Raw genomic sequence first — 26,818 nt, 5'->3', positions numbered from 1 at the left:
TTATAACCGAATGAATAAACAATAAAAATACATAGAGTTGATAATGTTGCGGCCCTAAACTTTATTTCGTTGTAACCGGAATTTCGTTATAACCGTGTTCGTTATAACGGGAGTGCACTGTATAACGTAGGGTCAAATACACGTGTGCGCGGCATGTCCCCTTTCTCACGCCCATTTCACGCATCAAAGTACATGGTGCACACAGTGAATGACAAGCGCGCCTATCACAATGTTTTGCAGCTTGCTGTTCTTAACAACGTACTTAGGACAAGGGTGGAGCTTTCCTAAATATCCTCCTAAAATTCTTTCCTAAGTGCACTCTAGAATACCAACTTCTTCCTAAGTCAGAATTTTTTTTCCTAAGTTTAGGAAAAAACTTAGGAAGATTTTCAGACTACCACTTAGGAATAGATCCTGATTTCGGAAGAAATTTCCTAGGAAGGATTTCAGAATACCATCCTCGCTGTCTTATGTATGAAATGAAATTGAAAGGAAGTATTTCTGCACAGACTATCAATAGTTGCAGTATTCTGTGATTCACATCTTGTCCTCTTATGTGGAGGTTGGTATGGGGTGATAGACAGTGAGTCTCACATATCAGCAATGTCAATCAGTCATAGCTCTACCCTAATCCAACTTGGAAACATAACATATTCACCATGAATTTATAAGCATGGTAAAACGAACACTAGCTTATGCAAATTTAATTTCTTCATGTAAGATATAACCAAATTTGTCTTATGCATAAAAGTGACCCAGTAGGGTATCTAAAGGTATGAATTTCATCATATTATTTTGCTTTATATGTGTGACTGATTGTGTGTATTGAATACAATGCTCATTGAAAACTGTTTGCTGCTTTTCATCCTACCTGTCTTTAGACTTTGGTCTGTCATCAGGAAGTGGTAAGTCTGACATGGACATGTTGAGAAAGTCTCCGTCATTCAAGATGGACCTAGCCCACACAGGGCCCCAAGAGATCTCCTTGGTCTGACGATCATAGGAGCCCTGCTCAATGGCCTCCACCCAGCCAGCTCGATCAGGCACCTGCCCAGATATTGTATGAAACTCAGTACTAATTCTGCTTTTATTATTGTGCATACAAAATATCATGAAAGGTGTATAAAAATCTTACAGATGGTCAACACTTTCCTTACAAGTCAAAGAAATGAATATAAGCCTTTTGGGGTAACATATGTACTGTGACTGTGAGTGCACTGACATGAAAGGGATAGATCAGCAAACATCTGTGCCAAAATTGGAAGAACTACTAATATGTAGGAACATTATGACCAATGAACACCAGAATGTCTTAATTCCACGGTGTGATCAAAGGGTACCCTGAAAGTTATCTTGGTCATGTGACTGTCAGGATACTTGTATCAATACTCCTACTTGACAAAACAAGCTTAAAAATTTGTTTTGTTTTGTTTTGTTTACAAAGTTCCTCCATGTCTGTATTTAGTCAATACTTAATGCTTCCAACTTGTTCATTATGACCCACATATCTGTCCCGTGAGATAGCAAGGAAGGTGAAGGACTTTTGTATAAGAGATAAGTTGCATGCGTACCTTCACAAATCCCAGAGCTCCCTGCCACATACGATCCTCTATGTCAAGAATCTGTTCCCTGAGCATAAGTTCTAGTTTCTCCTCGCCATTAGCAGTGTTGGACAGGAGCCCCTTCTTGCCGCTGTTCATCTTCACTTCCACCTGCTTCCGGACCGCTGGCCCTGTCTCTGTTACCGACTGCTCCTCTTTTGACTTGGTCAGGAATTCTGTTGGGACATTCTTCATCACGCTGACCAGCTTGGCCTTCTCCTGCTGCAAGGCATCTCGCAAGGCTGCCTCCCTGAAGCCTCGGACATTGAGGGACTCCACCAGTTTGTCGACATCACTGGGGTCATTGTAGAATGCCCACTGGCACTCTGGGGCAGACTCCTCTGCCGTGGACGTTTGAGGTGTCAGCTGGGGCATTTCCCTGTCCACTTCCATGGCGATTTCTTTCCCACTGTCAGTCTGCTGCTTGGGGATCTCTGAAGGCACTGCATGGTCATCTGTCTCCATCTGACCATTGGTGATGATGTTGGTGTCCTCATTCTCTTTGTTACTGTTATTGGAGGTATTGTGGTGATCACATAGCACCTGAACGTCCCTCTCTTTCCCATTCACCTCAAATGATGTCCTCTGACACACATTCATTTCATGCACCATCTCCTTCAGTACATCCATATCCACATTTCTGTTGCACTCAACGTACAGACCGGGTAAGGAGTTGAATTTCCAGTATCGTCGAAAATATCTGTCCTCCCCCAATGGGGTTACACTGTACATCATTATAGCCTCTGCTATTTCTTTTGACAGTCGTTCCTCCTCTTTAAGAAATTCTGCCTTCTTAGCACAGCTCTCTGCTTCGATCTCTTTCCTTTTCCCCTCAATCTCGGCAGGTGTCATACCAGGGGTTGTCCCCTCAGTGTCCATGGAGTCACTGGGGGAGTCTCCCTTGTTCCTAGATTGAGTCCTGTTTGTTGATTCTGGAGTTCCTCCAAGGGTTCCTGAGGAGACAGGACTGGCCCCATTCACCACCCCTTGGAAACCTTCCTGGGCCAACTTTTCTAGCCTCTCCTTCTCTGTCTGTTCTCTCTGCAGCTTTTCATGAGCTCTCTCTTCCATCCGCAATCTCCATCTGGAGCAAAGGACAAAGAAGAATGTCTCTTTCTTCTTAAACAGCTTTTTCTAAATCTACTTAGGTATTGTTTCTGAGCTAAGTAACAGGGATGACTACAGTCTGATTATCTTTCATTCATTGAAAAGTGCTATGTATCTACAAGACCAAAGCATATGCATATATGCACTCACACTCATTAGTGGACCTCGCAAGAAAAAACACAGAAGAAGAAAGCTTTACCTCTTTTAAAATCAACATCATCAACATAATATAACCTCACCAACACTTTCATTGTGCTAGCTTTGTTGTTGGACCTCGGTCTTGATATGTCATTAAAGTCAAAAGACAATATGACATGAAGATGAAAAATTTAAAAATATATGTTCCTAGGAGTTCTAAAGCATAAGAAAGTATGCATGCATGATGCCTTGCTAGCAATAGGTCACTTACAACATGGAACCAGTGTACAAGTTTTGGGTAGCTTCTAGACACACTACTGCATCCTCCATTTTGGCTTCACAATCACGTGAAAAGGAAACCCATGCAACATTTCAGCAGAAAACAACTACATAGGTGTGAAAAATATTCTGAAGAATGATATTGACAATCAATCACAAACTGAACATTTTCAGATAAACTCATGGTTTTACTTCCCTGTTCCATTCATATTACAAATTTTCAGCTTTGTTAGCTTTCGGGAATTCTATTTTTATTATTTTTTTTTTCATCTTCATTAATGCTAGAGCATGTGACCAGGAATAAATAAATGGAATACATGTAACATATATCAAACACACAAGTTTTGACTAGTTTACACTAGAATATTTGAATACATGGGTATGTGCAATCTCTTGTCAGGTATATTTGTAGCAAGACAAAAGAATATGCCCAAGCTGAAAGATTTCACAAAGCTGCTCACCTTGCTGTGACCTCCTCCTTCTCTCTCCGCTGCTCCTGGCGCTGAAGTTCTTTCAGCTCCCTGCGTGATGTCATCCAGTTGTCAAAGCTCCCCTCTATGACATCACGCATTGTAACGTACGTCAGCAACTGATTGGTCAGGGTTTTCAGAATCTTCATTTTGCCCTCTGCATCAAAGCATGTTAGATTGTTATTAACAAGGTATTCAAATCACTTGAATGGAAAGCATTTAAACACACAAAATCAAATCACCATTGGATCTCCCAGTTGCAGCCAGAAAATGACAGTTTCACAAAACTTCAATTTGAACTTTCATCTGTGTCTCAGCCTACTTATTTCCATCCTTCCTACCACATCCAGTCCACACAATCAGCACATTTAGCTGAAGATATGACTGTAAAATTAGTCTTAGTCAAAGTACACCGACCTTTTCACTAACATTTACTGCCAAGAAGTATCTAATATTTGTACCCTTCCTGCTACATTCTATCATCAGTTGACATTCACAGCAAAAGTTACGGCTGGAAAATAGCGTCTGTTTACCAAGAGTTTAGTGACTTTGATTTTTTACTGACATTTTCAGAGCATGTAAATATCTAGTTACATACAGTACCTGGGCTAATAAACAAAAACAAAAAAAAAATCTGTAAAAGGGTTTTTCTTTAATCATATCTGCACACCGAGCATGGTGACAGCAACAGTCCATTTTTTATTGCGCGCCACAAGAAATCGTGTCTGGTTCTGTTATAAAATCAATAATTTCGGTACAAAACCACCAAGAATTTTACCCTTATGTCAAAATCAAGAGCAGCAAAATCACCAGTTGAAGAGTTATTTTGAAACAAAGTTATTAGCGGGAAGTGATTTTGAAACAGAACCAGACATGGTTCCTTTTGGTGCACCATAGCCAAACAATTAGCGTTTCTGAGCTTGGTGTTCGGAGACCTTTACACTATTAATCAACAATATAAATTAATCCCTCCATAATGACAAAGAGGAAGGTTGGGGGGGGGGGGGGGAGGGGAAGGGATTTTTTTCTTCATCCACATGAGAGCCTTACCGGGACTCAAGTCAAACAAGTTTCCCTTGGTAAGGGTCTTGAGAATCCACGAATCGTGCATGCGGAACTCAAGGCCGGGGTCGTCATGGCAGGTGTAACCTCCCCGCTGCTGGTAGCGCCACTTGGAATCCTCTGAGCCTGTCTGTGCACCAGAGGACAGGAAATGTAGCCGGATGATCTCTGTCACCGTCGTCGGTTCAATGGGAAGATTGCGCAACTCCATGCCTGTCGGCGGAGGAAATGAAGATGTCTTTCAACTCAAGTTCTTTTATCAGTTGCTATTCCATATTGATTGACATAATAAGCTACTTCCAATCAAAATTCTTTTTGAAAATTGAGAGGGAAAATATAAACTAGAAGTGAATTATAAAGCTAGAGTCAAATATATTCTGCTAATCAGCCTTATGTCACTTGGCAAACTTCACTCCCGGAGAGAAAAGTACTGTCATCCTTAATGATTAACCTACTTTGCAAGTTCCCTTCCTATGCAAAAACAAAAACAAAAACAAAAACAAAAACAAAAACTTTAACACACACAAACAGAGTCAGGTATGATTTTTTTTTTCAAAAGTCTGCACAAAACGTATCACTGCAAACACTGGACACTTCAAACCATAATTACTTACTCTCTGTATATCATATATTCATTTTTTAACCAAAAACCATATCATATTTGCTATAGACTTTTGTAATACTGTACGAGCTGAAATATTCGCGGTGGTTTTATTTTCGCGAATTTCGCGAATCGCCTTTGAATCGCGAAAATAACAACACGCGAAAAAAAACAACGTGCCAACAGATAAGCACAGTTAGACCTCGCAACCGCGAAATTAACAACACGTGAAAATGTTCTCCTAGTAGCAATTTGCGAAAATATCTGTACGCGGAAATTTCAGCTCGTACAGTACTAATAGATTATAATTCACATACACACTGTCTTTTTTCATTCAAATTTTGTCACTTCTTCACTTCCACTTTTATTCAGCTTATTTGTGCATATCTGTCTATCATTTTCATTTTTTTTTTTTCCATCTGGTGCGAATTGAATCAAAACATAACCTATACTATGACACAAACGTTTCTCACTCAGTGTCATGTCAGCCCTGAAAATGGCTGTTGGGGTTACTGTAAAAGAGGAAATTTTCACAAGGTGGAAATTTTTACATGAAGCTTTACATGAAATTTCGATATAACCGTGTTCCTTGTAACAGGAGTGCACTGTATGTAGCAATGGCTTCCAAGAAGTTATGTACAACATATCTAACAGCTACACAAGTCGCTTGTTGAGAAAGTTTTGGGACAGTCTACCTTGATGGACAACAGGCCAGGCAAGAGCAGCTGTGGCGGCTCTCGTCATGGCAGCATATGTGGGGTCTGGGTCTTCTTCTAATCGTGCCTCTGCTATATTCACTGTGAAAACAAAACTCAGCCATGTTACTCATAACATTCCTTCTCACCTCTTTTCACATCCATAGCATAAATGTTAAGTCCTAGCTTGAACAGTTGGCCCCTCAAAATGATTTCAAGTTTAGTACAATTTTACATTTGCTTTGTAAATTTGCCATGTGTCACTTTAAAGAGCTATTATGTCCCAGTCAAAGGTATTCTTGGTAAGTGAACACAAAATTTCTTTGGTACAAATTGCAAATATAACCAAGTCAAATTCACTGTGATTAATTGCACATCTACACTGCCAGGAATGTTGCTCTCACCCGGTAAAGAGTTAAAGTTCGTGAACAAAGTGGGCATTCATTTGTTGAAAATATGACCCCCAAAAGAAAAAATATTTTGAAAAAAATTTTGGTGATACACATTTGATCAGTAGCTGGAACATATTTCTTACAGAATTGCATATCATAGGGATATAGGGAACTACACCACTCCAAAATGACTTCAAACAAATATACGACTTGCATGAATATAAATCAAAGATTTATCACTTAAACCTGCAATTTTTTTAATGCTTTCATGGTTACTTTGGCAAGTTAAGAACCACCCTACTATCCAATAATGACCACATGTGCATCTTTTAACAATTCCTGTTAAATCAAATCTAAAATAGGCTTCTTTTAGGCTTGTACCTTTGGGTACTTGCACTCCCTGTTCTTCAAGTTCTGACTTCCACTCCACTTCATCTTCTTCCTGGACTCGGAACAGTGACTTCAGCAAAAACCTCATAATGTCATAGAGACTACCATCTACTTTGTTGGAGGTTAGGGCCTCCTCAAGCATTTCTGTTAAGAGAACGATTACACAAACAAAGGGTATAATATAAATACAGGATTATAGAAACAGAGGGTATATCGGTAATAACGGAGTAAACAATTACCAAGAAAGAAAATCACTCTCCTTTATTTTATCTGCTTTCTACATCTATCTCAATTATTTTAACCTTAGTTGTTATTGAAAGTCTCTTACAGACTTTGGTCAGTTTTCATAACGGCAACTCAAGGTTCACAAATGAACCAAATGATAGATGTGGACACAATTTACCCCTTTTCGCGGGCCAAATTTGGATGGTTCGCAAGCCAAATTAACCCTCTAAATTTGGCCCATTAGTCGCAGTACTTACCAAGGCATTCAGCCGTTTTCCCACAGATGCTTTGAAACTTAACATATGCCATGTATAAAATGGACACTCTTTATCAAGAACACTTATATAACATAACAATCTCATGTCAAATAACATTTTTTTTGCCTAAAAATGACAAAATTCTTTATATTTTCTTCTTCTTCAAATCATGATATAACACTTTAATTTTACTTTTAGAATCAGAGTCAACTGTATACACAAGTGCTTAACCCATTGCAGACTAGTCCTGAGTATACTCGGGCAGGTGTCTACGGGAAATGCGTGTTACAGCAAAATCAGCCCATCTTCAACGGGTTAAAATTTCATGAAACAGGAGTACTCAAATCCCTGACAGGTGAGATGTGAAGCTTTGATACTAACCTAGTGATACACCATCTGGGAAGTCCTCACTGACAGCTAGCTGGTCCCCAAAGGCATGGAGGAATTCCAGCAGCAAGACACAATCTCCAAAGAGCTCCTGAGGAATTAGCCCTGTAACAGGTAAGGCTTTCGGGAGTTCCTACAAAGGTAAATTGTATTGAGACAAATATGTTAACTTTTTTGTGTTGACAATTTATAAACTACAGTATGGTGCAAATTTGCATGGTGGATATCTTGTGTGCATTTGTCGTGGAAATACCTTTTGCTTCCACTTAACCCTAATCAGGCCAGGGGGGAGGGGGGATTTATCCACCCCCCTCAACATTTTGCGCAATAATTCTGCAACACCCATGAGGCTTCTAGACTATTTTCACCCGAAAATGTGTACAATTTTTTGATTTTGTGTAGATTTCCTATCGAAAACAATCCTCTCTCATGAAACTCATAAAAACCTATTTTTACTATTCATCACTTTCATTGACTGATTTTTTGCCAATTATGGTAGATAAGTGGTCCGTGACAATTTCCATTGAAAAAAAAGACAAAGAAAAAAACAAAAGTAAAAAATAAAGAAATACAGAAGAAATTCTGAAAACAATGAAATACATTAGAATCTAAACAATTTTTGGAAGTTTTTATGATGTGATTTACAACTTTTGTGATTTTGTGTACATTTCCTATGGAAGACAGTTCTCTCTCATGAAACTCATAAAAACCTGACTATTTTTACTATTCATCACTTTCATTGATTGATTTTTTGCTAATTATGGTAGATAAGTGGTCCGTGACAAATTCCATTGAAAAAAACAAAGAAAAAAACAAAAGCAAAAAATAAAGAAATACATAAGAAATGCTGAAAACAATGAAATACATTAGAATCTAAATGACTTTTGGAAGTCTTTATGATGTGATTTACAACTTTTACTAATACGTCTAAGAAAACACTTATCATGCTGTGCTCAGGTAAACTTAAAATCCATCAAGAAATCTGGATGATACAGCATACACAAAAGATATAACGAAGTGGCTGCCTTTGACCCAATAAAAGACCAAACATTGTGACGGCATTACAAACATTAGTAACGGTCAAGATTTGACAATGATCATCTCTGTACAAAACTTGAACAGAATTCATCAAGGAATGTAAGAGTGCAGAAAATGAGACGCTAAATACTCAACCATTTTGTGTACATAAAGAAAGAACAAACGAGGAAGCTACCATCAAAAACACAGGCTAGATTTCAAATAAAACACTTCCATATCGAATATGTGATTCTTGGCAATTTTGAATATTTGGGCCCAACCCAAGAGGCCTCCCATTGGGTACAATCACCATTTGTACAGGCTATGATCCTCTCCATAAATTGATTATTCCTGCCAAGTTTGGTCAAAATCCTGACACCAATTTTCAAGAAAGAGATGACAATGTTAAAAAGATTATGCTAGATGCACAATGCATGAATGACGACGCACAACAGATGACATGCATCACACATGAACACACCAACTAGTTAAGCTATATATATTGAAAAAAATAAAACAAAAACAACAACCTTGATCTTACCTTGTGATCATCACACTCTAAATCATCACGTGGCCTCATGTACTCTTTCATGTACTCAAAGCGAATTCTTTGGCGCTCCCGTTCTTCTTCTTTTTCCTGCAGAGAACAAATAACAGCACAGGAAAGAATTAAGACTTAACCCTAAAAAGACTGGGGGGGCCTAAAAGGCCCCCCCCCCCTCGACATTTCACGCGATTACTCTGCAACATGCAATGCTCTTGCCGCGATGCTGTACGACTTTTTTCTTTCGAGTTTCCCGCACATTTTGACACCAAATTTTTTGACGCCCGGGGGTACGGTTCCGAAGTTACATAACTTTTTGTACAGGCATGCAAGGCCGAAAACGGCTCAAAAACGTGATTTTGTGTACAAAGTCAATGCAAATTGAGTTTTTTCACATGGTTCATATAAATATGCTTATTTTTACTCTCAATGGCTAAAATTGATTTGTTTTAGTAGTAGTATGCTTCAAAAAGTGTCTGCCACAAATTTTGTTAAAAAAAACAACCAAAACAAAAGGTCAAAAAACAAGGAAATACATAAGAAATTCATGAAACAATAAAATACATAAGAAATTAATTTTGATACCGAATTTTTTTTCAATTACATTGGCTAAGAATGCCACAAAGAATTATTAGACCAAAAATGAGCACTTCTGGAGCTTTATTTATTGATTTAGATCAGAGTCTGATTTCTTGTATAAATTAGCATAATTAATCAAAATAAAATAAAAGAAGACTATTTTTGGAAAATTTAAATATATGATCTTGTAGATTACATCGCACACTACCATTGTGCAAATTTCCGCGGCGATTGCGCGATCCACGGCCGAGATCTTAAGGGGGGGCCCTTTAGGCCCCCCCCCCCCCCCCCCTTCAGTCTTTCGAGCTACCAAAATAGCCCAGTCTTATTAGGGTTAAAGAATGCCACTGCATTGATGGTATCAAACAAGGCATCAAGGTACACAATTTTGAAAAGTCCTTTACTGTCACATGGAATGTACCCTTTCAACAGTCAAAAAAGCAGGAAAACTCTGTAAATTTATTTTTATTTTTTTAACATCACATTTTAATCGCTGTAGATACAGTAAGCAGGGCAACCAATATTCAAACATCACAGCCAGGGAGGCTCATAAGAGTCTTCAGGGAAATACTTGAAATACCAATTTTAAAGTAAAGAAATATTCAACATTTTGTAGAGAGCCTCTCACATAATAACTGAGACAAAGAAGCCCTAGATATGACACAACATGCAAAATATTTGTCAGCTTTAAACATGATCCTTCACCTTTCTCCTTCTTTCTTTACTCTCTTCGATGTCCTTCCGTATCTGCTCCCTTCTTGCAGCCTTCTCCTGCTCCCTCTGGACCCGCTGCTCCTCCTTGGCTCTTGCCTGCTCCTCACGGAGCTGAGCCTTGGCCTTGGCCTTCTCTTCTGCCATCTTCTGCTTCCTGAGCATCTTCTCTGCTAGTCTCTCCTGCTTCAACTTGGCTTTGAGGGCAGCCTTCTCCTCTGGTGTCAGCCTCGGCTTCTTGACCTTGGCCTCTCGATTCTCCTTGTTTGAAGTCTTGTATTTTCCTGAATGAATTAAAGATGAGATTTACCATGTGACATGCAGTTCTGACTTCAGAACTTTGCTTTTTCTTTTCCTCTTGTATGTTCCTACTATCGGACCATAGAGGCAGCTTTCAATTGAAAAACATAACATACATTATTATCTCTTAGTAAAGAGAACTGGAAGTACACTGAGGAACTTGACTGAGAAAACAGTTCTGCATTACATTTTCCTTTGTACTGCATGTTAAATCTTAAAAAAAAAAAAAAAAAAAAAATCTGACATTTGCACAACTATTTCTGACTTGTGACACCTACATTAGTAACTACATTTTTGCAAGATCACAATGTTGGTATAATCCATCTTGCACAATATCTGACACATGAAACATGCAGTTTAATCCTTCCTTCTCTTGAAATCATAGTCATTATTATGCGACAGAAATACCTCCTCGAAAAGAAATATGCATCCACAGTCCTGCCATGGTTTTATGCACATCAGCACTGAAATTACAGAAGGTGTTGGCTTTTGTAGAACACATAATTGAAAACAATCTGGAGTAAATGTTGTTTCATTCTACTTCGAGCATGGAGTAATAATAATCCCACATTTCTACTTTAGTTATATTGCTAACTGATGGTAATCAGTGGGTACTTACTCTTTTTCTTTTCACCACCTTTGGCTGCAGCCTTCTTTTTCACCTCCATAAGTGGGATGTCATCATCGTCTTCATCGGAATCTTCTGAATCATTAGCATCATCATCGTCATCTGCAGAGCTCTCTTGCTCTGAATGCTGCATGACTTTATGGGTGTTTCGCTTTGCAGGTGTGGAGCTGAAGTTTGGAGGTGGACCGGCAAAGAATTCCTCAAAGCGCCTCTCATTCAAGCGGAACTTCTGCACGTATTGTGACTGATTTGGGTGATACATTAATGAGAAAACTCATTTGTCAATCCTGACCGATGCATGATTTACCAAAACTTATTATTCACATGCTTCTTAATCAGCTAATAATCTGGCCATAGCTTCAGTATTGTGCTACATCTGGCTAATACGGCGGAAATCTTTTTGAATTAATCCATACTGAAAATTTCAGACAGGTCAAAAAATGAATCCGACAATCCTGAATGCAAACATGAGTTCAACATCATCATGACTTATGTACACATACACACTCAATTAACTTGAAAACACAGTATTTTTAGATACAATAACTCAGACAATTGAAAGTCTCGACATAGCATGGCAATACCTTGACAGTCCAAATATAATCCACAACATGACAATGATGCTTGAGGTACAGCTTGTTCTTATCCCTGGTGTAGAGGCCTCTCTTTCGACTGTGGGAAGAGAGAAAAATATTCTAAGATGGTTAACTAAAGCTTCACTTTTATGCATAACTTAACTAGATATATCGCTACGGCGACTGATATGCCTCCGCCATAATGCATGGTTCTCCTAATAGGTCTATAGTACAATGTCTTGACAATGTGTGATGACAGTTTCACACAATTGGCAAAATATTAAAATGACAGGTTTGCCACAAATGTGCTGAATGTTCACTTTCCTAGAACTAGGTTCAATTGGATGAATGATTAAAATGTCAGAGTCCAGGTATTTGGGGAACTGATGATTTTTACTTGACTTTTGACCCTTTTATAAGTTTATGCATTGAGTAAATTTCAAGGTATTGAGAAAAAGTATAATTTCAGTATCAAATGGGAAAATAGCATTTTCTAAACCTGGCCTTTGACCTTTGACCTCACAGTTCCAAAGAGAATCACTGTTAGGTTGAACATGCATAAATATGTAAGTTTCATGATGATACCTTGAGTTACTTTTGAGATATGGAGGAAAAAGTGCAATTCAGCACTTTCACTTGACCTTTGACCTTTTGACCTTTGACCTTTTGGCAAGAAACTTCCCACAGAATATATATTGGGTAATACATGCATACATCAAGTTAAAACAAAAACAAAAACCTTCAGGCATATTGCATTTTAAGGAAAGTAGTGATATTTTGAGGAGTTGACCTTGACCTTTGACCCCCTGACCTTTGACCCATGACCCCAACTTCCCTAGATAATCACTGCCCATCGGTCCAAGCATATATACTAAGTTCCATGAAGATACCTTGAACCATTTGCGAGACATGGAGAAAAACATGAAATTTCAAAATTTTTTTTCACAAAATAACCTGTGACCTTTGACCCTGTGACCCTAAAATCCACACAAAGTATTATCCCCCAAGGATATACCCTCATCCCAAGTTTGATGTAAAACCACCACACGGTTCTTGAGATATCGACAAAAACAAAACGGGACGGACGGACGTACGTACGGACGGACGGACGGACGACCCGAAAACATAATGCCTCCGGCCACTTCGTTGCGGAGGCATACAAATTGTAAAGCACGTATGTTCCACAATACTATAGCTCCCTACAACTCTATACATCATTGCATAAATTTTCACCTGAAGCACACAAATTTGGTGCATTCCGAAGCAGTATGGTTACATGATTTACTGCAGATGCATGCTATGGTGCTTTTGTAAGTAATTTCTTTAAAGCAAAAGCTCTTCCCCGACACTCAAAACAACTTAAGTAGAGCAATAGCTGTCATCAGAACTCTGATATGTCACACTTAAGTTACCTCAATGTTAGCAGGGAGGTGAGACAAAAAGGAGTGGGCACTCTGCCCTCAGGGTTTTCCCTATCACTCAACACAGGATTACAAGGGATCAGTGCCCCAACGAACAAGTAAACGACCTCTTACGTAACGAGGTCAGTCTGATCGTTATCACTGCTCTTTGATGTTCGATCCTCGGGGCCGCGGTGATTTGGCCCTCTATCGTTAGGAGTATGGACAGGCCAGTTGACTTGTGTGTGTTCACAAGGACTTGTATGAGGGTTTTACATTCTTTATGCAGGCTCACACAGCATATACTCTTGGGACCTGCTAGTCTAAGAATTCAGCTCTCGATAGATACAAAAATTTTGAAAATCGGCCAAGAAGAAGTTGAGTTTTGACAATGTAACTGTTTAACAATAGCCATTGTTTTGTTCTTGTCTTAATCAAATTACGACGCAATGTCAAGTGTAAATCCTGACTAGCGCTGACGAAATTCACCTGTTGATCAGCAGATGTTGGGGTTTTTCTTTAGTCTGATGTATCACTTCATTGTTCGCTCGTGTTGGTTCTCTTGTCATATTTTTTGGGAAACTTGCGTACATCCGCCAAGACATGTTTTTTCTGGTTCCACTAACATATTTTTGTGAGCAATTTTAGTTCTCCAGGGGGTGAAAACACTATTTGAATGTTTGTTTGTTGTATGCTGGGGATATATTGAGGCAGGAGGGCTCGAATCTACGACAGAGTGGTCATGATGGAGACTACTATAGGACCTAATCTTGGTGAAATAACTTGCCTCCTTGCCTGGTGTATGGTGAAAACATGTGAGAGTTCAGTGAGAGCTGAACTATCTCACATGTCCTGTATCACTGTATGCCTGATAAGATATTCACCATGGCGCTTTTTTTTTGTCTGACTGCTTTTGTTTTATTCTTATTTGAAAGCTGAATGGGTATCTTTATGGTGGTTGTTGCTGTTGTGGTTGGTATTTTCTGTGCTAGCTTGGTATTAAAATTATTATCATCATCAGACATCATTATAGGGCCTGTGTTCCACTACTCAGCTGTTCATGTTTCCTTCATATTCTTACAATCAGTATATTATTATTGGTGCTGCTAATCATAATTTGTTTCCATTTCATGTAAAAGTTATTTCACCATACAACATGCAAAGTACATTGTTCCCAAGAAATCTTATAGTACATGGACATGTAAATGCATATAAGTTATAATACTTTAAATACTAGCTGCAAAATTCAAAATGTGACCATGCAACCAGTTCACTGCACATCACAATGTACCAGTGTTATTTGCAGGCACAGCAATGGGTAATGCACCAGTATACACCACCCACCAGTACCACGTGGAGTAATCTAGGTTCTGGCCAGGGAGGGGTGAGACCCACCAGCCTGTTGACAAGGATTGCGCATGTGCACTGTGCGGCCAAGCGGCAGTAATCTAGTTAGTGGAGTGGTCTCTTGGGGAGTGCGGCTCCGAGGATGGTTCAAAAGACACTAATCCAGTGCCTACTCCTTTTCCTCTCACCTCCCTGATGTTAGAGAAACAAACACTATTTGTCACTTAAAAACAACAGAATTTCTCTCTAGTACACTGTAATCTTGTAATTGCTAAAGAAACAAGATACGACTATATGAACAATTGTCAAATTTGTCATCTCATAAGGTTTTCATTCATCAGTCCCATTAACCTATTTCTGCATTAGAACTATGTGGCACAGACAGTTTGCAAGTTTGTTTGAAGTTTGATGGTTTTAATGGGCAAGAAAGCATATGTATGGTAATCAAATGCTGCTCACAAAGTTTAGCCAGTATCTGTAGAAATCATACTACAATTACAAAAACATAGTTTGATTTGATTTACACGTCCGTGCAATTTTTCCTTTCCATTCTGCCAATTTGGGCATCACCATGATCACTGACCTGACATTGCTATGAGGAGCTATGTAAGTTCCTGAGCCTTGCAGTGAGGTGACTTCATATTTGTACATCGAGGGCTTGAGCATTTGAGCAGGTAAACTCCTGGATGAGAAAAAAGAAAAACAAACAAACATTTAACAACAGCAGGACATAACTTTCTGTCATTAAAGAGAATCACACTACTATTCTTCAGCAACTTCATTGACAATTACCAAACTTGATAAGACAAAACAGCCATTATCAGTCTTTAATTATTATTTTGCAAATAATGTACACTACACAAGGTGTTAGTTAATAGTAAGAATTATTCACATGAAAGTAACTTTTGGAACAGTTCGAAACATATGATGCCTGAGCCGAGATGGAAAACTTCACTAACACCCAACCAAGTGTTGTGCATTATTTGTTGACAAAATGGTGGCATTCTGAATAAAATTCTGCGGCATCCATTTTCACAAGATTCTCAGGCCTGTAGCAGTTCCAAGCTGACTGATCCACACACAAAAACAATTGCAACTCATTCATAATACACTGGCTATGCAGCTTAAAGCATTTGTGTGATTGTTAGTACTGGCCATAAGTATACTAATGGCGTTAAGGCAAAATAACAGACTGTTCGAGTGATAGCTCTCAGCCAATCATTTGATTAGTATCCATACCACAATTAAATAAGACAAGTGATTAAGGTTAAAAAAAAAAAAATGCTAACTCCAATTATTGGGTCAGGAACAAGACCATAAATAGAGCATGATCTTTGTATATTGTTTCCTGACAGCAATCATTTTTTTTTTTTTTTTTCTCCTTGTAGTCAACTGGGAATTGGGCATACACAAATTATCGGTAGATGCATACTTGAGGCAGCTGTGAGCTAGATGGTACTGCTCATTGCACTACACTGGTTAAGAATCACATGATCTGCATAGCATTCTAATAAGGCATTAGGGGATCACAGATAAGGGTGAGGTAACACAGTCAATATGTATGTTTGTTGTCACCAAACCTTGTAGTATACCTTTTGGGTGTCTTGTGCTCTGCATGAACAGATTTCATCTTCTCTTCCTTTCCATTATCCATGACAAATATGATCTCATCATCGCTGCTCTCTGATGCACTAACATCTGCTGAGTACTGAGGAGGAACGATGACTCGATTCACACGGCATGTTTCTCTGTGTTAGTCAATTGCAAATGTAAATGGAATGACATATTTACCAACACATTTTGATATGATGATAAGACACTGACATTCATTTCATGTACATAAAAGAAACAGTGCACTAAAAACAAATTGTCCTCTTGCCCAAGCCTGCGACAAAAGGAAAAAAAAAAAGAACATTGAACAAATTGAAAAAAAAAAAAAAAAATCCCTGTATGACAAGTTAGAAAAACAAACAATATGGGAGCTTTACAAGAAAGTGGTTGGATTCCACTTACGTAGCCATTAGTAATTTCTGCACAATTTTGTTTCTTAATTTTACAATATAAATACAGAAAATGTGTAAAATTACCTGGTATCCAGGTGTACAACATCCACAATTTCCCCAACAAAGAAGCGATCCTTGACAAACAAGAAAATATCATCACACATGTCTGACAGCCGCCCTCGCTTGGTCATCTGTGCCAGGTAGAGGACAGGGGGCTCAAGGTACACGGGGAAGCTTGCTAAATATTTCAGAGCCCTTTCCTCACTTTCCATCGCTTCTTGGTACGTTAGACCAGGCCTCCCTGTCAAACTGCAGCTCCATACTAAGCTGTTGCACAGGATTGTCCTCTTGAAGAAATCACTGAAACAAAATATTCAGCAATACAGTGGTAGTTTACATGGATTGTCAGCATTTTGTTACGCACTTTGCATTTTCCAGTCATACAGCTGTATTTACTCTAGCATTCCTATGCATGGAAACTACTATATGTACAACAATATGACGCTACCACTACTCAGCACTATTCAGCACACAAAGAGCAATTCACTACTCAGAATATTAAAGATGTCGCTATTGACCGATTCTGTGACGCGCAATGTGTATTTTTGGCATGGGCAGCGCCATTACTGCGGTGTCTCAGCCGACCCCCCCTTCCCACTCCCCACCCCTCTCCCTACATTAGCACGCGCGCAGAATGAAAAACTGATGCATGGTTGCTTTAGCCAATGGGCGTCTCGTACTGAGTGCGCGAATGCTTGCTTAGTGCGCGAACCTTTGTTACAAGTGCGCGATAAACATGTTGCCCTTGGGGTGGGGGAGAGCAGGGGGGGTCGGCTGAGACACCGCAATTTGAGCTCATGGCTGCGCCCAGTGCCATAAAATGTCTGCTGCCCTCAACGAACCCGAATCGGTCAATACTATCACAAATAAATATGAATCCTTTCTTCGTCTTCCTGTTTTGTGTGTAAATATACAAAGGAAGAAACCTCCACATTATGCTCAAGTCAAACATATGAAGAACACAATATTTCTCTTTGAATTTTTGATTTCTTGTGAAAAAACTCACTTTCTCTCCTGGAAGATACATTGCACTTCATGAATCATGTGCAGCGTGACTGTTAGACTCAGAATATAGCCCTATCTGTTTAACTCTTGGTCAAATTATTTTACATGACGGGAAAGGTGTTGAAATAGTCAAAATCAATTGAATTATTGAAATGTGAAGATTACAACAAACTTAATAAATTCTTATTCATGTAAAGGCATTCACTAGGGAGTAACTGTTAGATCTAGATCCTCTATGCTCTAGATTCACCAGACCCTATGTTTTATTCATATCCTCATTTCAGTCAATGGCTAGGTGCAGAAAAGGTCAAGGATAAATTTGGGCAATCCTAGGTTTCAGGGGGTTAATTTAAGGCTTCTAACTTCAGCACAGCCACATCCATATGTACCCCCCTCCTCACGCTAAAATTGAAGAAAAATAAAGTGCTTTGTATCATATGATTACAGTTAACGTTAGGTGGCTTTGTAGGGTTTGATTTTAGGGTTTGGTTTTAGGCCAGGGTTTTAGGGTTAGAACCCCCCAGCCAGGTAAGGTTAGGGGCTGTGCTTAAGTAAGCCTAAAATAATTTAATGTTAGCCCCCTAAAACCCAGGATTACCCAAAATTCTTAAGCCGGTAGTCTACTCACTCATAATCCCTGAATATCTCATTAGTAAGTCGACACAAGAAAACTTCCTCATCAGGCTGCAAATCTTTTGGCGGTTTGGCAGGCCTAAACTCCCGACGACGAAGCAACGGCATTTTGCTTCAGGGATGGAACATTACACAGAGCACCCTTTCCTCTGAACACCAGTGACCAGTGGCCCACTGTTGATTGAGGTGATCCTGAAGAGCTGTAAATTGCGTAGGCTGGTGTTATGTGGTGGGAGCTTCTCTGTGTATGGAATGCATAAGCCAATAGCCATAGTCAGGTGAGAATAACAAGACAAGAGCTCAGTGAACTTGGGGAAGAAAAGAAACCAAGGCGCAAGGCCTTCTTTCCAAATCGTGAAAACATCAAAATCACGCAATTTTGAAAAAAGGCGATCTTCACAGTCAGTGGTTAGAACATGATAAATACTTGAGCATTTGCCCATTGAAAGACTAAGTTATAAACATGATAAAGAAGGCAGGAACGCATGTGTGCAGAGTGTAGTTTCTTCGCGTTCGTACGATCGTATCGTCTGGACAAGTATCATGTGTTCTAAATCAACACGATATAGAATAAAACAATGCATTCACAAAACAGAGGGATTCTCAGCACAACTTGCGGTTACATTTTGCGATAAATGCAGCACTGTGAAGTAAAACAAGAAGGAGAAATATAGGGTAGCAGGGTACTTACTTGAACGTTTGTTGAGAGAGGTAGAGAGGTGGTTTTCGTACATCACACATTCGAAGTGCACACTATATCCCAGCCTGGCTGGCTCGCTGTTTGTGCGAAATTCGACGAACGAGCGACGGCGCGGCGAAAGAAGACTTCAGTCGTTCCAGTTGCATGGCTTCTACACGCATTCAACGCATAGGGGGTTTGTGCGATGTATGACGTGTTTGCGGATTGTTGCGAGATGGCGCGCAGCGCACCCCGGTCGATCGCAGTAAATCGCAGTGTACGTTGTGGAGGCAAGGATTCGACGAACGTTTCTTGGGGAATAAATGGCGCTCAGTTTACTACACTCACTGATCGCGCGCACTCAGCTCAGTTTCAACTCCTCAACACACTAGTCTCCGATTCAAACCGCCAACAGATCTGTGCATATGAACAGAACTCTACTTCTTCACTGAGTAATAAGTAGAACTATTGGGCTGTGGTGTGAAGCATTTTATATTTGAAGCAGCACATATTCTAGTACAATTTGCTTTGATTAGAACTGTAGGCCTACATATATTTCAACAAACGATGTAAGAAGTATTGTCTAATCTGCACTTGATAGAAATATATATATATATATAGAGAGAGAGATAATCGAGCAGTGTCAACCCCTACCGATAGGCCTATACTCTTCTCTTCAAATTCCTTTACATCTTACCAGGTAAATGGACCTGAGATCGAGTGGTGATACAGGCAGGCCTATCCTAAAAACTCATCTAATCGCGTTGAAGTAAGTGCGTTGAGCATGCCAAAATCACAACCTACGAATGCAAGGTTTATTGGTTTAGTTGCTCTTCATTTATTTACCGGTATATAATATGTTGACCATCTGAGTTTGCATTTTTATAATTGTATACTCGTATGCATATGTAAATTTCAGGCTGACCTATAGATGTAAGATCACGAGTCGACCACAATTAGCACAACACATGTAATTAGCCTTGAGATGCCGTGGTATTAACAATGTATTTTCAAAGAACAAATATGCAAGGAATTCCAAAATCTGCATTCTAAGAGCATTTGACCTGGTTCCTCCAAAAGGCACTGAGAACTGCGCTTCGTATTCCTCTTCATTGCCTTCAGCAACAAGTCAAGGGAATTACTACCGGCAGTGAATTTGTACTAAAATCTACACTACAATTAGTTTACTTTTATACTTATGTGTCATTCTGCTATACACGTATTGTGACATCACATTGTAGATTCTTAGATGGCAGTGTGTAGAATTTGCCAGTATGAAAGTTCAACCTTTTGAACACTCCAGTATCCAATTCCCTGAACTCCATGCAACCGTCCGAGTGTTTGATTTTCTAACTAGGCCTTGGTGCACGTACAACTCCAAATCTGCATTTAAGGGAACTTCTCTCGATGATATTAAAGGCAAGAATTATATAATGTTGGTTTCTGTTTAAATTTTATTTTGCTGTCCAAAATGAAAACAAACTTTTCCCCTAAATATAACAATGGCCTATCATGAGGCTCAATTCATTATACACCTCGGGCTAAAAAATGGAAGACTTAACATTAATCATTTGTTTCATATATCATACATGTTGCCAATGCATGTATTCTTATATGTATATATATATATATATATATATATATATATACATATAGCTATATATACATTGTATAAGAAATAATTTACCCAAACTCACTACATATATATGTCAAGAATATTATTCCTTTATATCCCTTTACGAGACATCCTATACTGTATTTCACTTCTTTATCATTACTTTGATTTCACATTTTTCATGTCCTTTTGTTTTATGTGCCTTAAACACATAAAATACATGTATCTGAAATTGAATTGCCGTTTCAACTGAAATGTTTGTATTTATATACTGATGTCAATGTGTGTATGTGTTTAATATGTTCCTTGCTTTGGTGAAATAAAGAAACTGAAACTGAAAAAAACCCCACAGTATACATATATATATATATATATATATATATATATATATATATATATATATATACATGAACACACACACACACACACACTCACACACAATTTACTTATTTCTAATCCCTTTGATAGATCAGGGCCCTGTTTCATAAAACTTGTTATCAATATCAAGTTACAACAGTTGTTCTAAGCTACAGAAATCCTTGCATCTGATTGGCTGAGAGCAAATTTGTCATAGAAATGTGGCAGTTGTTGCTGATAACAAGTTTTATGAAACAGGACCCAGAAATCCAGAAATCTACAATATCCTTTACACTATAACATTTCACTACTATCTCTGTGTATTAACTTTGTTCAGAAACTTCTTCCTACCAATGTTTTGCTTTAAAACATGGAAAATATATGTGTTGCATTAGTAGGGGTTAAAGGGTGTGTACAGTTCTGGTCGAGGTAAGGATTTTGCGAGATATTCAGAAACCACTCTATGAGATGTCAAAGAGCATGCAGTTCTAAGGGGTATCAAAAGTTTATTTGATGAAAATCGGTTTTGAAATGGCTGAGATATCCAAAAACAAGGTGAAACAAAGAGATCCTAATAAAGTTGTGGCATGTCGCCTTTTATTATTAGCACTTTTTTGGACATCTCAGCCATTTGAAAACCAATTTTCATCAAATAAACGTTGAATCCTTCTTAAAATTACATGCTCTTTCATATTTCATAAGAGGCTTTTCATTATCTCACTTAGGAATGTTCGAAACATGAATTCCCCACCTCAACCAGTACTGTACAGTCCCTTTAAATATGAGTTCACTGAAAAGAGCATTACTTCTCTTGTGAACTGCGTGAGTATGTGTTTCCCTTGGTTTACATGGTATTGTGAACAAATGCTTTTGTTGAAGCAGCTATACATACATGTACTGTACACTTACATTGCACCGATATAGGTCTGGAATACACTACAAAAACATGAACAATGGGAGGGGGGAAGAAATGCACTGCATTTTTTTGTCAGATTTTTCTCTTTTTTGACAGCAAAAAAAAAAAAAAGGAAAAAGAGGAGAATATCATAACATAATGTACTAAAACATGAATCAGATTTAACAATACCCACAATTTTCTATACAGTGTGCTATTACTTCTGTTTTAAAGCATAATGTCAGACATATCCAATGCTCAATTCCCTCTCCCCACACACTATAACTTTTTCTCCTAACTTCTCCATTACTTGATATAATTTTGACATTATTACGACCTACAAATCAGAAACAGAAACATATAATGTACAAGGTAAATGGTACAAGAGTCAATCTACATAGAACTTGAGGAGCACTCCAAGATAGCACACCGCTGCCAAGCAGAAACGATTAAAATATCATTTTTCTGGGGCAATATCTTCAACACAAACATTGAGGTACATATGTATAGGGACATCTACACAATACATCTGTTAAAAATCTGATCATCCATTGCAAGTTATTGGGAGACTGTATTATGTAAGTGTATTTTATATCCGGTATGATCCCCATGGTCTTTGGTCTTTACCTCATGAGCCCAAACTTAATTTCTTTCTTACTTCACTATGAACACACCCTGCAAGTCTGGTGAAAATCTGATCATTTGTTCTCGAGTTATTGGGAGATTAAGGATGTTTTATGTCCTTTATGAACCCTATGAACTTTGATCTTTGACCTCACAACCCCTGAACTAAATTCTTTATTACTTCATGATGAACAGTCTGCAAGTTTAGTGAACATCCCATCATCTGTTCTTGAGTTATTGGGAGATTAAGCTTATTCTATGTCCTTTATGACCCCTATGACCCCAAATTCAATGTTTCTTTCTTACGCCATTACGAACACACCCTGCAAATTTGGTGAAAGTCTGATCATCTGTTCTTGAGTTATTGGGAGACTGAGCTTATCTAATGTCCTCTATGATCCCTATGACCTTCGACTTCATGACCCCAAATTTCAATATTTCTTTCTTACATCATTACGAACACACCCTGCAAATTTTGTAAAACTTTGTTCAAATGTTCTCCAGTTATCTTGTACACAGACAGACAAACAGCCAGAAAAACAAACAGAACTAAAAACATAACCATATTGATCAGAATTAAACTGCATTAGCCTGGCAGTATGATCGTAAAGATAAATTTGTTACGTGGAATATCCAAATAACATCATTTCTAATTCACAGAAAATTTTTAAAAGTTTGCAAATAGTGGTACCCTGAAAATGGGAGTATAGCATTACATTTTACATCTTTTACAGACCAAGTAGCGTGGGGAGACATGGGTGGCCCGATTAAACTGATCTTCATTCACTGCCCACCAGAGTATATTTGAAAATCACGATTAGTGTCCATCAGCAAATACATGTATGTGCATTGAAGTATATTGGAACGGTCTCCAGTCAAGATTCTTGGCTGTGTGTGAAAAAAGTATAACAGGGATTCTTCATATTCGAGCGGGGCCAGCCTTCCCATTTCATGATATCCCCACACTACAGGTCTTTATGTCACACTACAAATTGGGTTGTCCTGGTTTTACGCAGATAACAGTAATGCACTTCATCTCTTTCATGATTAATCATCTCATAATCTCCTCTGACAATCAGTATGCACATCACTAAAAATCCCCGACATGATATAGGATGTCCCAAAAAAGTATTTTGTGTTATCTTTAAAACAACAAAATAAAACAAAAACAGCTACACTGAACAAACTATTTTTGTGTCTGGAACAAATCTCTTCTCCCAGTACAGGTGTGTCACAATCATACCCCTCGGATGTTGTTTTGATAGCTTATCCAATTGCACATACAAAGTGATAGAAACATACTATTGAATGATTCACAGAAGTACAGTAATATAATCAGATACTTCCAACCCATTTGTCATTCTTATGCTCAACTGACATCATGCTCTAACTCAATTTTGTGTAATAGAACAGCTCCATGTAACATGCTAATTTAGCAGGCTGATCTGACAAATGATTATCAGTGTCAGCAGAAATGTTTCACTAAATAAAAGCTGTAAACTAAAGGAAAGTGAAGTTATTGATGGATGTTTCTGTGAAATCATATACTGTTAAATTTCATGGAAGATATTTTCTGTGCCAAAAAATCATCTACCATGGATTCTATGAGCATCTTTCAACAGCCTCCACTGGTGTCTGCACATAATATCAACTGAGTCATTCTTATTTCACTTTTCCCCTCAAAATCATGAACTCTGCCATTTACATTAATTTTGAAAAAGAAAAATATCTGCCTTGTCATTTTTTTCATGTGAAGGTCACTCTGGAAATATTAGAAGTAAACTAAAGAGAAGGACAACAACACTTCCCAGAGGTGTGGAAAAAAAATACAAATAGATTTACTCTAAACCTGTGAACAGAATAATTATATCTTCGAAATATGAACAAATGAGCAAGATAGTTATTGGGTACATACAGACTATTCTGTTGTGTAAGTCATCTCCCCTGCAGCACTTGTGCAGTTTAACTCTGTCATCGCTCTCGAGTCTCAGCAAATTATTTGCACACACACCTGTATTCAATATTATGGTATATTGTAATTTGAGATGATGATTATAAGATTAAGAGGTGCATTGATACCTGCCCCAGCATGGTTTGTGCAGAGCAAAAATGCCAATTGCAAATTGCTCCAATTATCCGGTATGCATGTATATACACTGCCTTACAATGCCCAGACTTGGGATACATGAGAAAACTGAGATGTCACTGAGTTTTAGGTAATACTTTGACCGTTGTATGAAGTACACACAAAGGTTCACATTTGTTACAAGTCCATTGTGTTAAAAACATATATTCATTTTGCCAGCATTAACCTCATTAATTGATTGGTGAACTTTTCTACTTTCTTCAGGTCTTGGCTGTGCTCTGTCCTGTACTGCAAGCACTGCAATAAAAAGAGAAATAAAGAATCAGTGAAAATAAAACAAAAACAAAAACGATATGACACTGCCAGCTTACTACACTTATAGCCTTTATGTGGAATGAAACAAGCAGAACAACACAACTGATAAGTGAAACTTTGAGTAAAAAACAAAATACCATTTGCATATCAATATCTGAATAACTTCACACCTGTCAAGTTGTTCATAGAAAAATAAAGTTGTGACACGAAATCTGTTATAGGAAGTTGAGCTACATGTATTCAAATGTAGACTTGCACACAAAAATGCACTGCATTTCAGACCCGACCCCAATATTTGATTCAAGATTCTTGTTCTGCTACAGTGGGCTGTACCCAAGTCAAAATGAAATACAAGCGTAACTCTGGTCCTTGAAACATGTCTCCTGGCTTATGCAATGGTTCTACAGACCCTCCTGCCAGCTTGCCTGGGGCAACTACAACTGTATATAAAGTCCTTATTGGGATAGTAATAAGACAACTTTCACAGAATTGGGTCAAATGTTTCATGTGTCGTCTCACAGAGTGAGCAATTCTTGATCTTTATCTTCTACACAATATATATGTGATGCATCATCATGTAATCCATACAGATTTCTAACTTCCAATTCTTTATTTAACACATTGTCCACATATGGAAGTAGAAAAACTTCAAGCTTAGCATCAAACAAATCTACATCTGCCCAAAACCAAAAGAATTATTTTCCTGACATTAGACTCTATAATGGCTTTCGTGATGACACATCACATTTACATTTCTTGGATCGTGCAAAATCAAAGTGAAATGTCTTATACCTACCACTTGATCATCTGTGACTTTTACTGACAACTTAGAATCACAGTGTCTGTACTTTGTAACGATCCGCACCTGCAGGGTGGCAAATTAATAATAATACAATTAGACATCTAAATGTAGCTCTACATTGTATATTTCAGTTTATTGCAACCAACGAAGGCAAGAAAAGTTTTTCAAAAATGTCTTTTTTTTTTTTTTTTTTTTTTTTTTTTTTTAATGGAGATGGTCTGGGGGCAGTCGGACATATTAAATCTCAGTTCAGCACCCACCACTGGTCAGATCAGATTCAGACATGTACATCTTCAAGCACACCAACCACTTCATTAACTAGCCCTCCAAAGTTGGATTACCATTTTTCTTTCCTTTTTTGATTCGCAGTGTAAATTTACTGATGATAGTGTTATTCTAACGTTAGATTTAGTGCAGTTAATTTTCATTGATTGGAGAAAGTTTCTGATCATTTCAACTTTAATAGATTTAACGTTAGACCTACCTTTGAAGGGTCCGAAAGGTATAACCTCTCTGCTGCTTTGGAAAATTCCTCCCAGGACGTGATGTATGTCATTATTTCTTTGCCGAATACTTCTGTTCTGACGAAGATCTAGTCCTAACCTGTAATACGGTTCGCCAGTGCAAGACCTATTCCTATGAAAAAAAATAACAGAATCTACGTCACAGTAGGCCTACAGTAAACTCTCAATAGCAAAGACAAGTGTACTGCGTGGATGGACACTAACAAAAAGTTACTAAGAGGCTAAAGTCAGGTTGGAAAATGGCAGAGCTGCATGCGTTTCGGGCCTTGTCCCAGATCACATATGGTTGAGAAAGTCACCGTCGTCGCGTAAACTAGTAGGCCTACGCTAATATTTTAGGCCCTGTTGCTCTGGCGTCTGAGTCCCCGAAAGCTAACGTCAGCTGCAGGAGACTCGTGTGATGAAGCGAAACGCGGATGTGTTGAAATGCTACGGTAATGTGGACGGTGGATTAATGCCCTATGTTTGTACATGACTATTGTGGCCCTGCTGCCAGGCTCGTGGCCAGGCTGTGC

At 38.4% G+C, this 26,818-nt stretch overlaps 2 protein-coding genes across 3 annotated transcripts in view; both read right to left on the bottom strand.

Moving 5' to 3' along the window:
• Positions 1-18,644, bottom strand: part of LOC140235567 (bromodomain adjacent to zinc finger domain protein 1A-like) — a 41,580-nt gene extending 22,936 nt beyond the window's left edge. For both annotated transcript variants that reach the window (XM_072315576.1, XM_072315582.1), the window contains exons 1-15: positions 18,402-18,644; positions 16,793-17,068; positions 16,298-16,453; positions 15,289-15,387; positions 11,968-12,055; positions 11,375-11,627; positions 10,450-10,739; positions 9,163-9,258; positions 7,599-7,737; positions 6,727-6,879; positions 5,954-6,055; positions 4,646-4,870; positions 3,587-3,752; positions 1,572-2,685; positions 872-1,047 (exon numbers count right to left, since the gene is read on the bottom strand). In XM_072315576.1, the coding sequence (XP_072171677.1) occupies positions 872-1,047; positions 1,572-2,685; positions 3,587-3,752; positions 4,646-4,870; positions 5,954-6,055; positions 6,727-6,879; positions 7,599-7,737; positions 9,163-9,258; positions 10,450-10,739; positions 11,375-11,627; positions 11,968-12,055; positions 15,289-15,387; positions 16,298-16,453; positions 16,793-17,068; positions 18,402-18,514 (3,446 nt within the window). In that variant the 5' untranslated portion in view covers positions 18,515-18,644. The remainder of the gene's footprint in view (positions 1-871; positions 1,048-1,571; positions 2,686-3,586; positions 3,753-4,645; positions 4,871-5,953; positions 6,056-6,726; positions 6,880-7,598; positions 7,738-9,162; positions 9,259-10,449; positions 10,740-11,374; positions 11,628-11,967; positions 12,056-15,288; positions 15,388-16,297; positions 16,454-16,792; positions 17,069-18,401) is intronic.
• A 3,369-nt stretch (positions 18,645-22,013) lies between these two features.
• On the bottom strand, positions 22,014-26,697 carry LOC140235556 (signal recognition particle 9 kDa protein-like). Its single transcript, XM_072315566.1, has 3 exons — positions 26,264-26,697; positions 25,774-25,842; positions 22,014-24,959 (listed from the first exon to the last, which is right to left on the bottom strand). The coding sequence occupies exons 1-3, from the start codon at positions 26,333-26,335 to the stop codon at positions 24,870-24,872; spliced, it is 231 nt and encodes a 76-aa protein (XP_072171667.1). The 5' UTR covers positions 26,336-26,697; the 3' UTR covers positions 22,014-24,869.
• Between the last annotated feature and the right edge of the window lie 121 nt (positions 26,698-26,818).

This window comes from Diadema setosum, chromosome 1 (genome assembly GCF_964275005.1).
Source record: "Diadema setosum chromosome 1, eeDiaSeto1, whole genome shotgun sequence".
Lineage (NCBI taxonomy): Eukaryota > Metazoa > Echinodermata > Echinoidea > Diadematoida > Diadematidae > Diadema > Diadema setosum.
Note: the sequence above shows the minus strand (reverse complement) of the source record. Positions and strands in the feature narration are given on the sequence as shown.

What these genes read in the sequence shown, in the direction of transcription:
- LOC140235556 (XM_072315566.1), bottom strand. Translation starts at nt 26,335, where the DNA reads ATGACATACATCACGTCCTGGGAGGAATTTTCCAAAGCAGCAGAGAGG. An exon ending in ACCTTTCGGACCCTTCAAAG is followed by an intron (nt 25,843 to 26,263) that starts GTAGGTCTAACG and finishes GCCACCCTGCAG; the next exon opens with GTGCGGATCGTTACAAAGTA. An exon ending in AAGTCACAGATGATCAAGTG is followed by an intron (nt 24,960 to 25,773) that starts GTAGGTATAAGA and finishes TTTTTATTGCAG; the next exon opens with TGCTTGCAGTACAGGACAGA.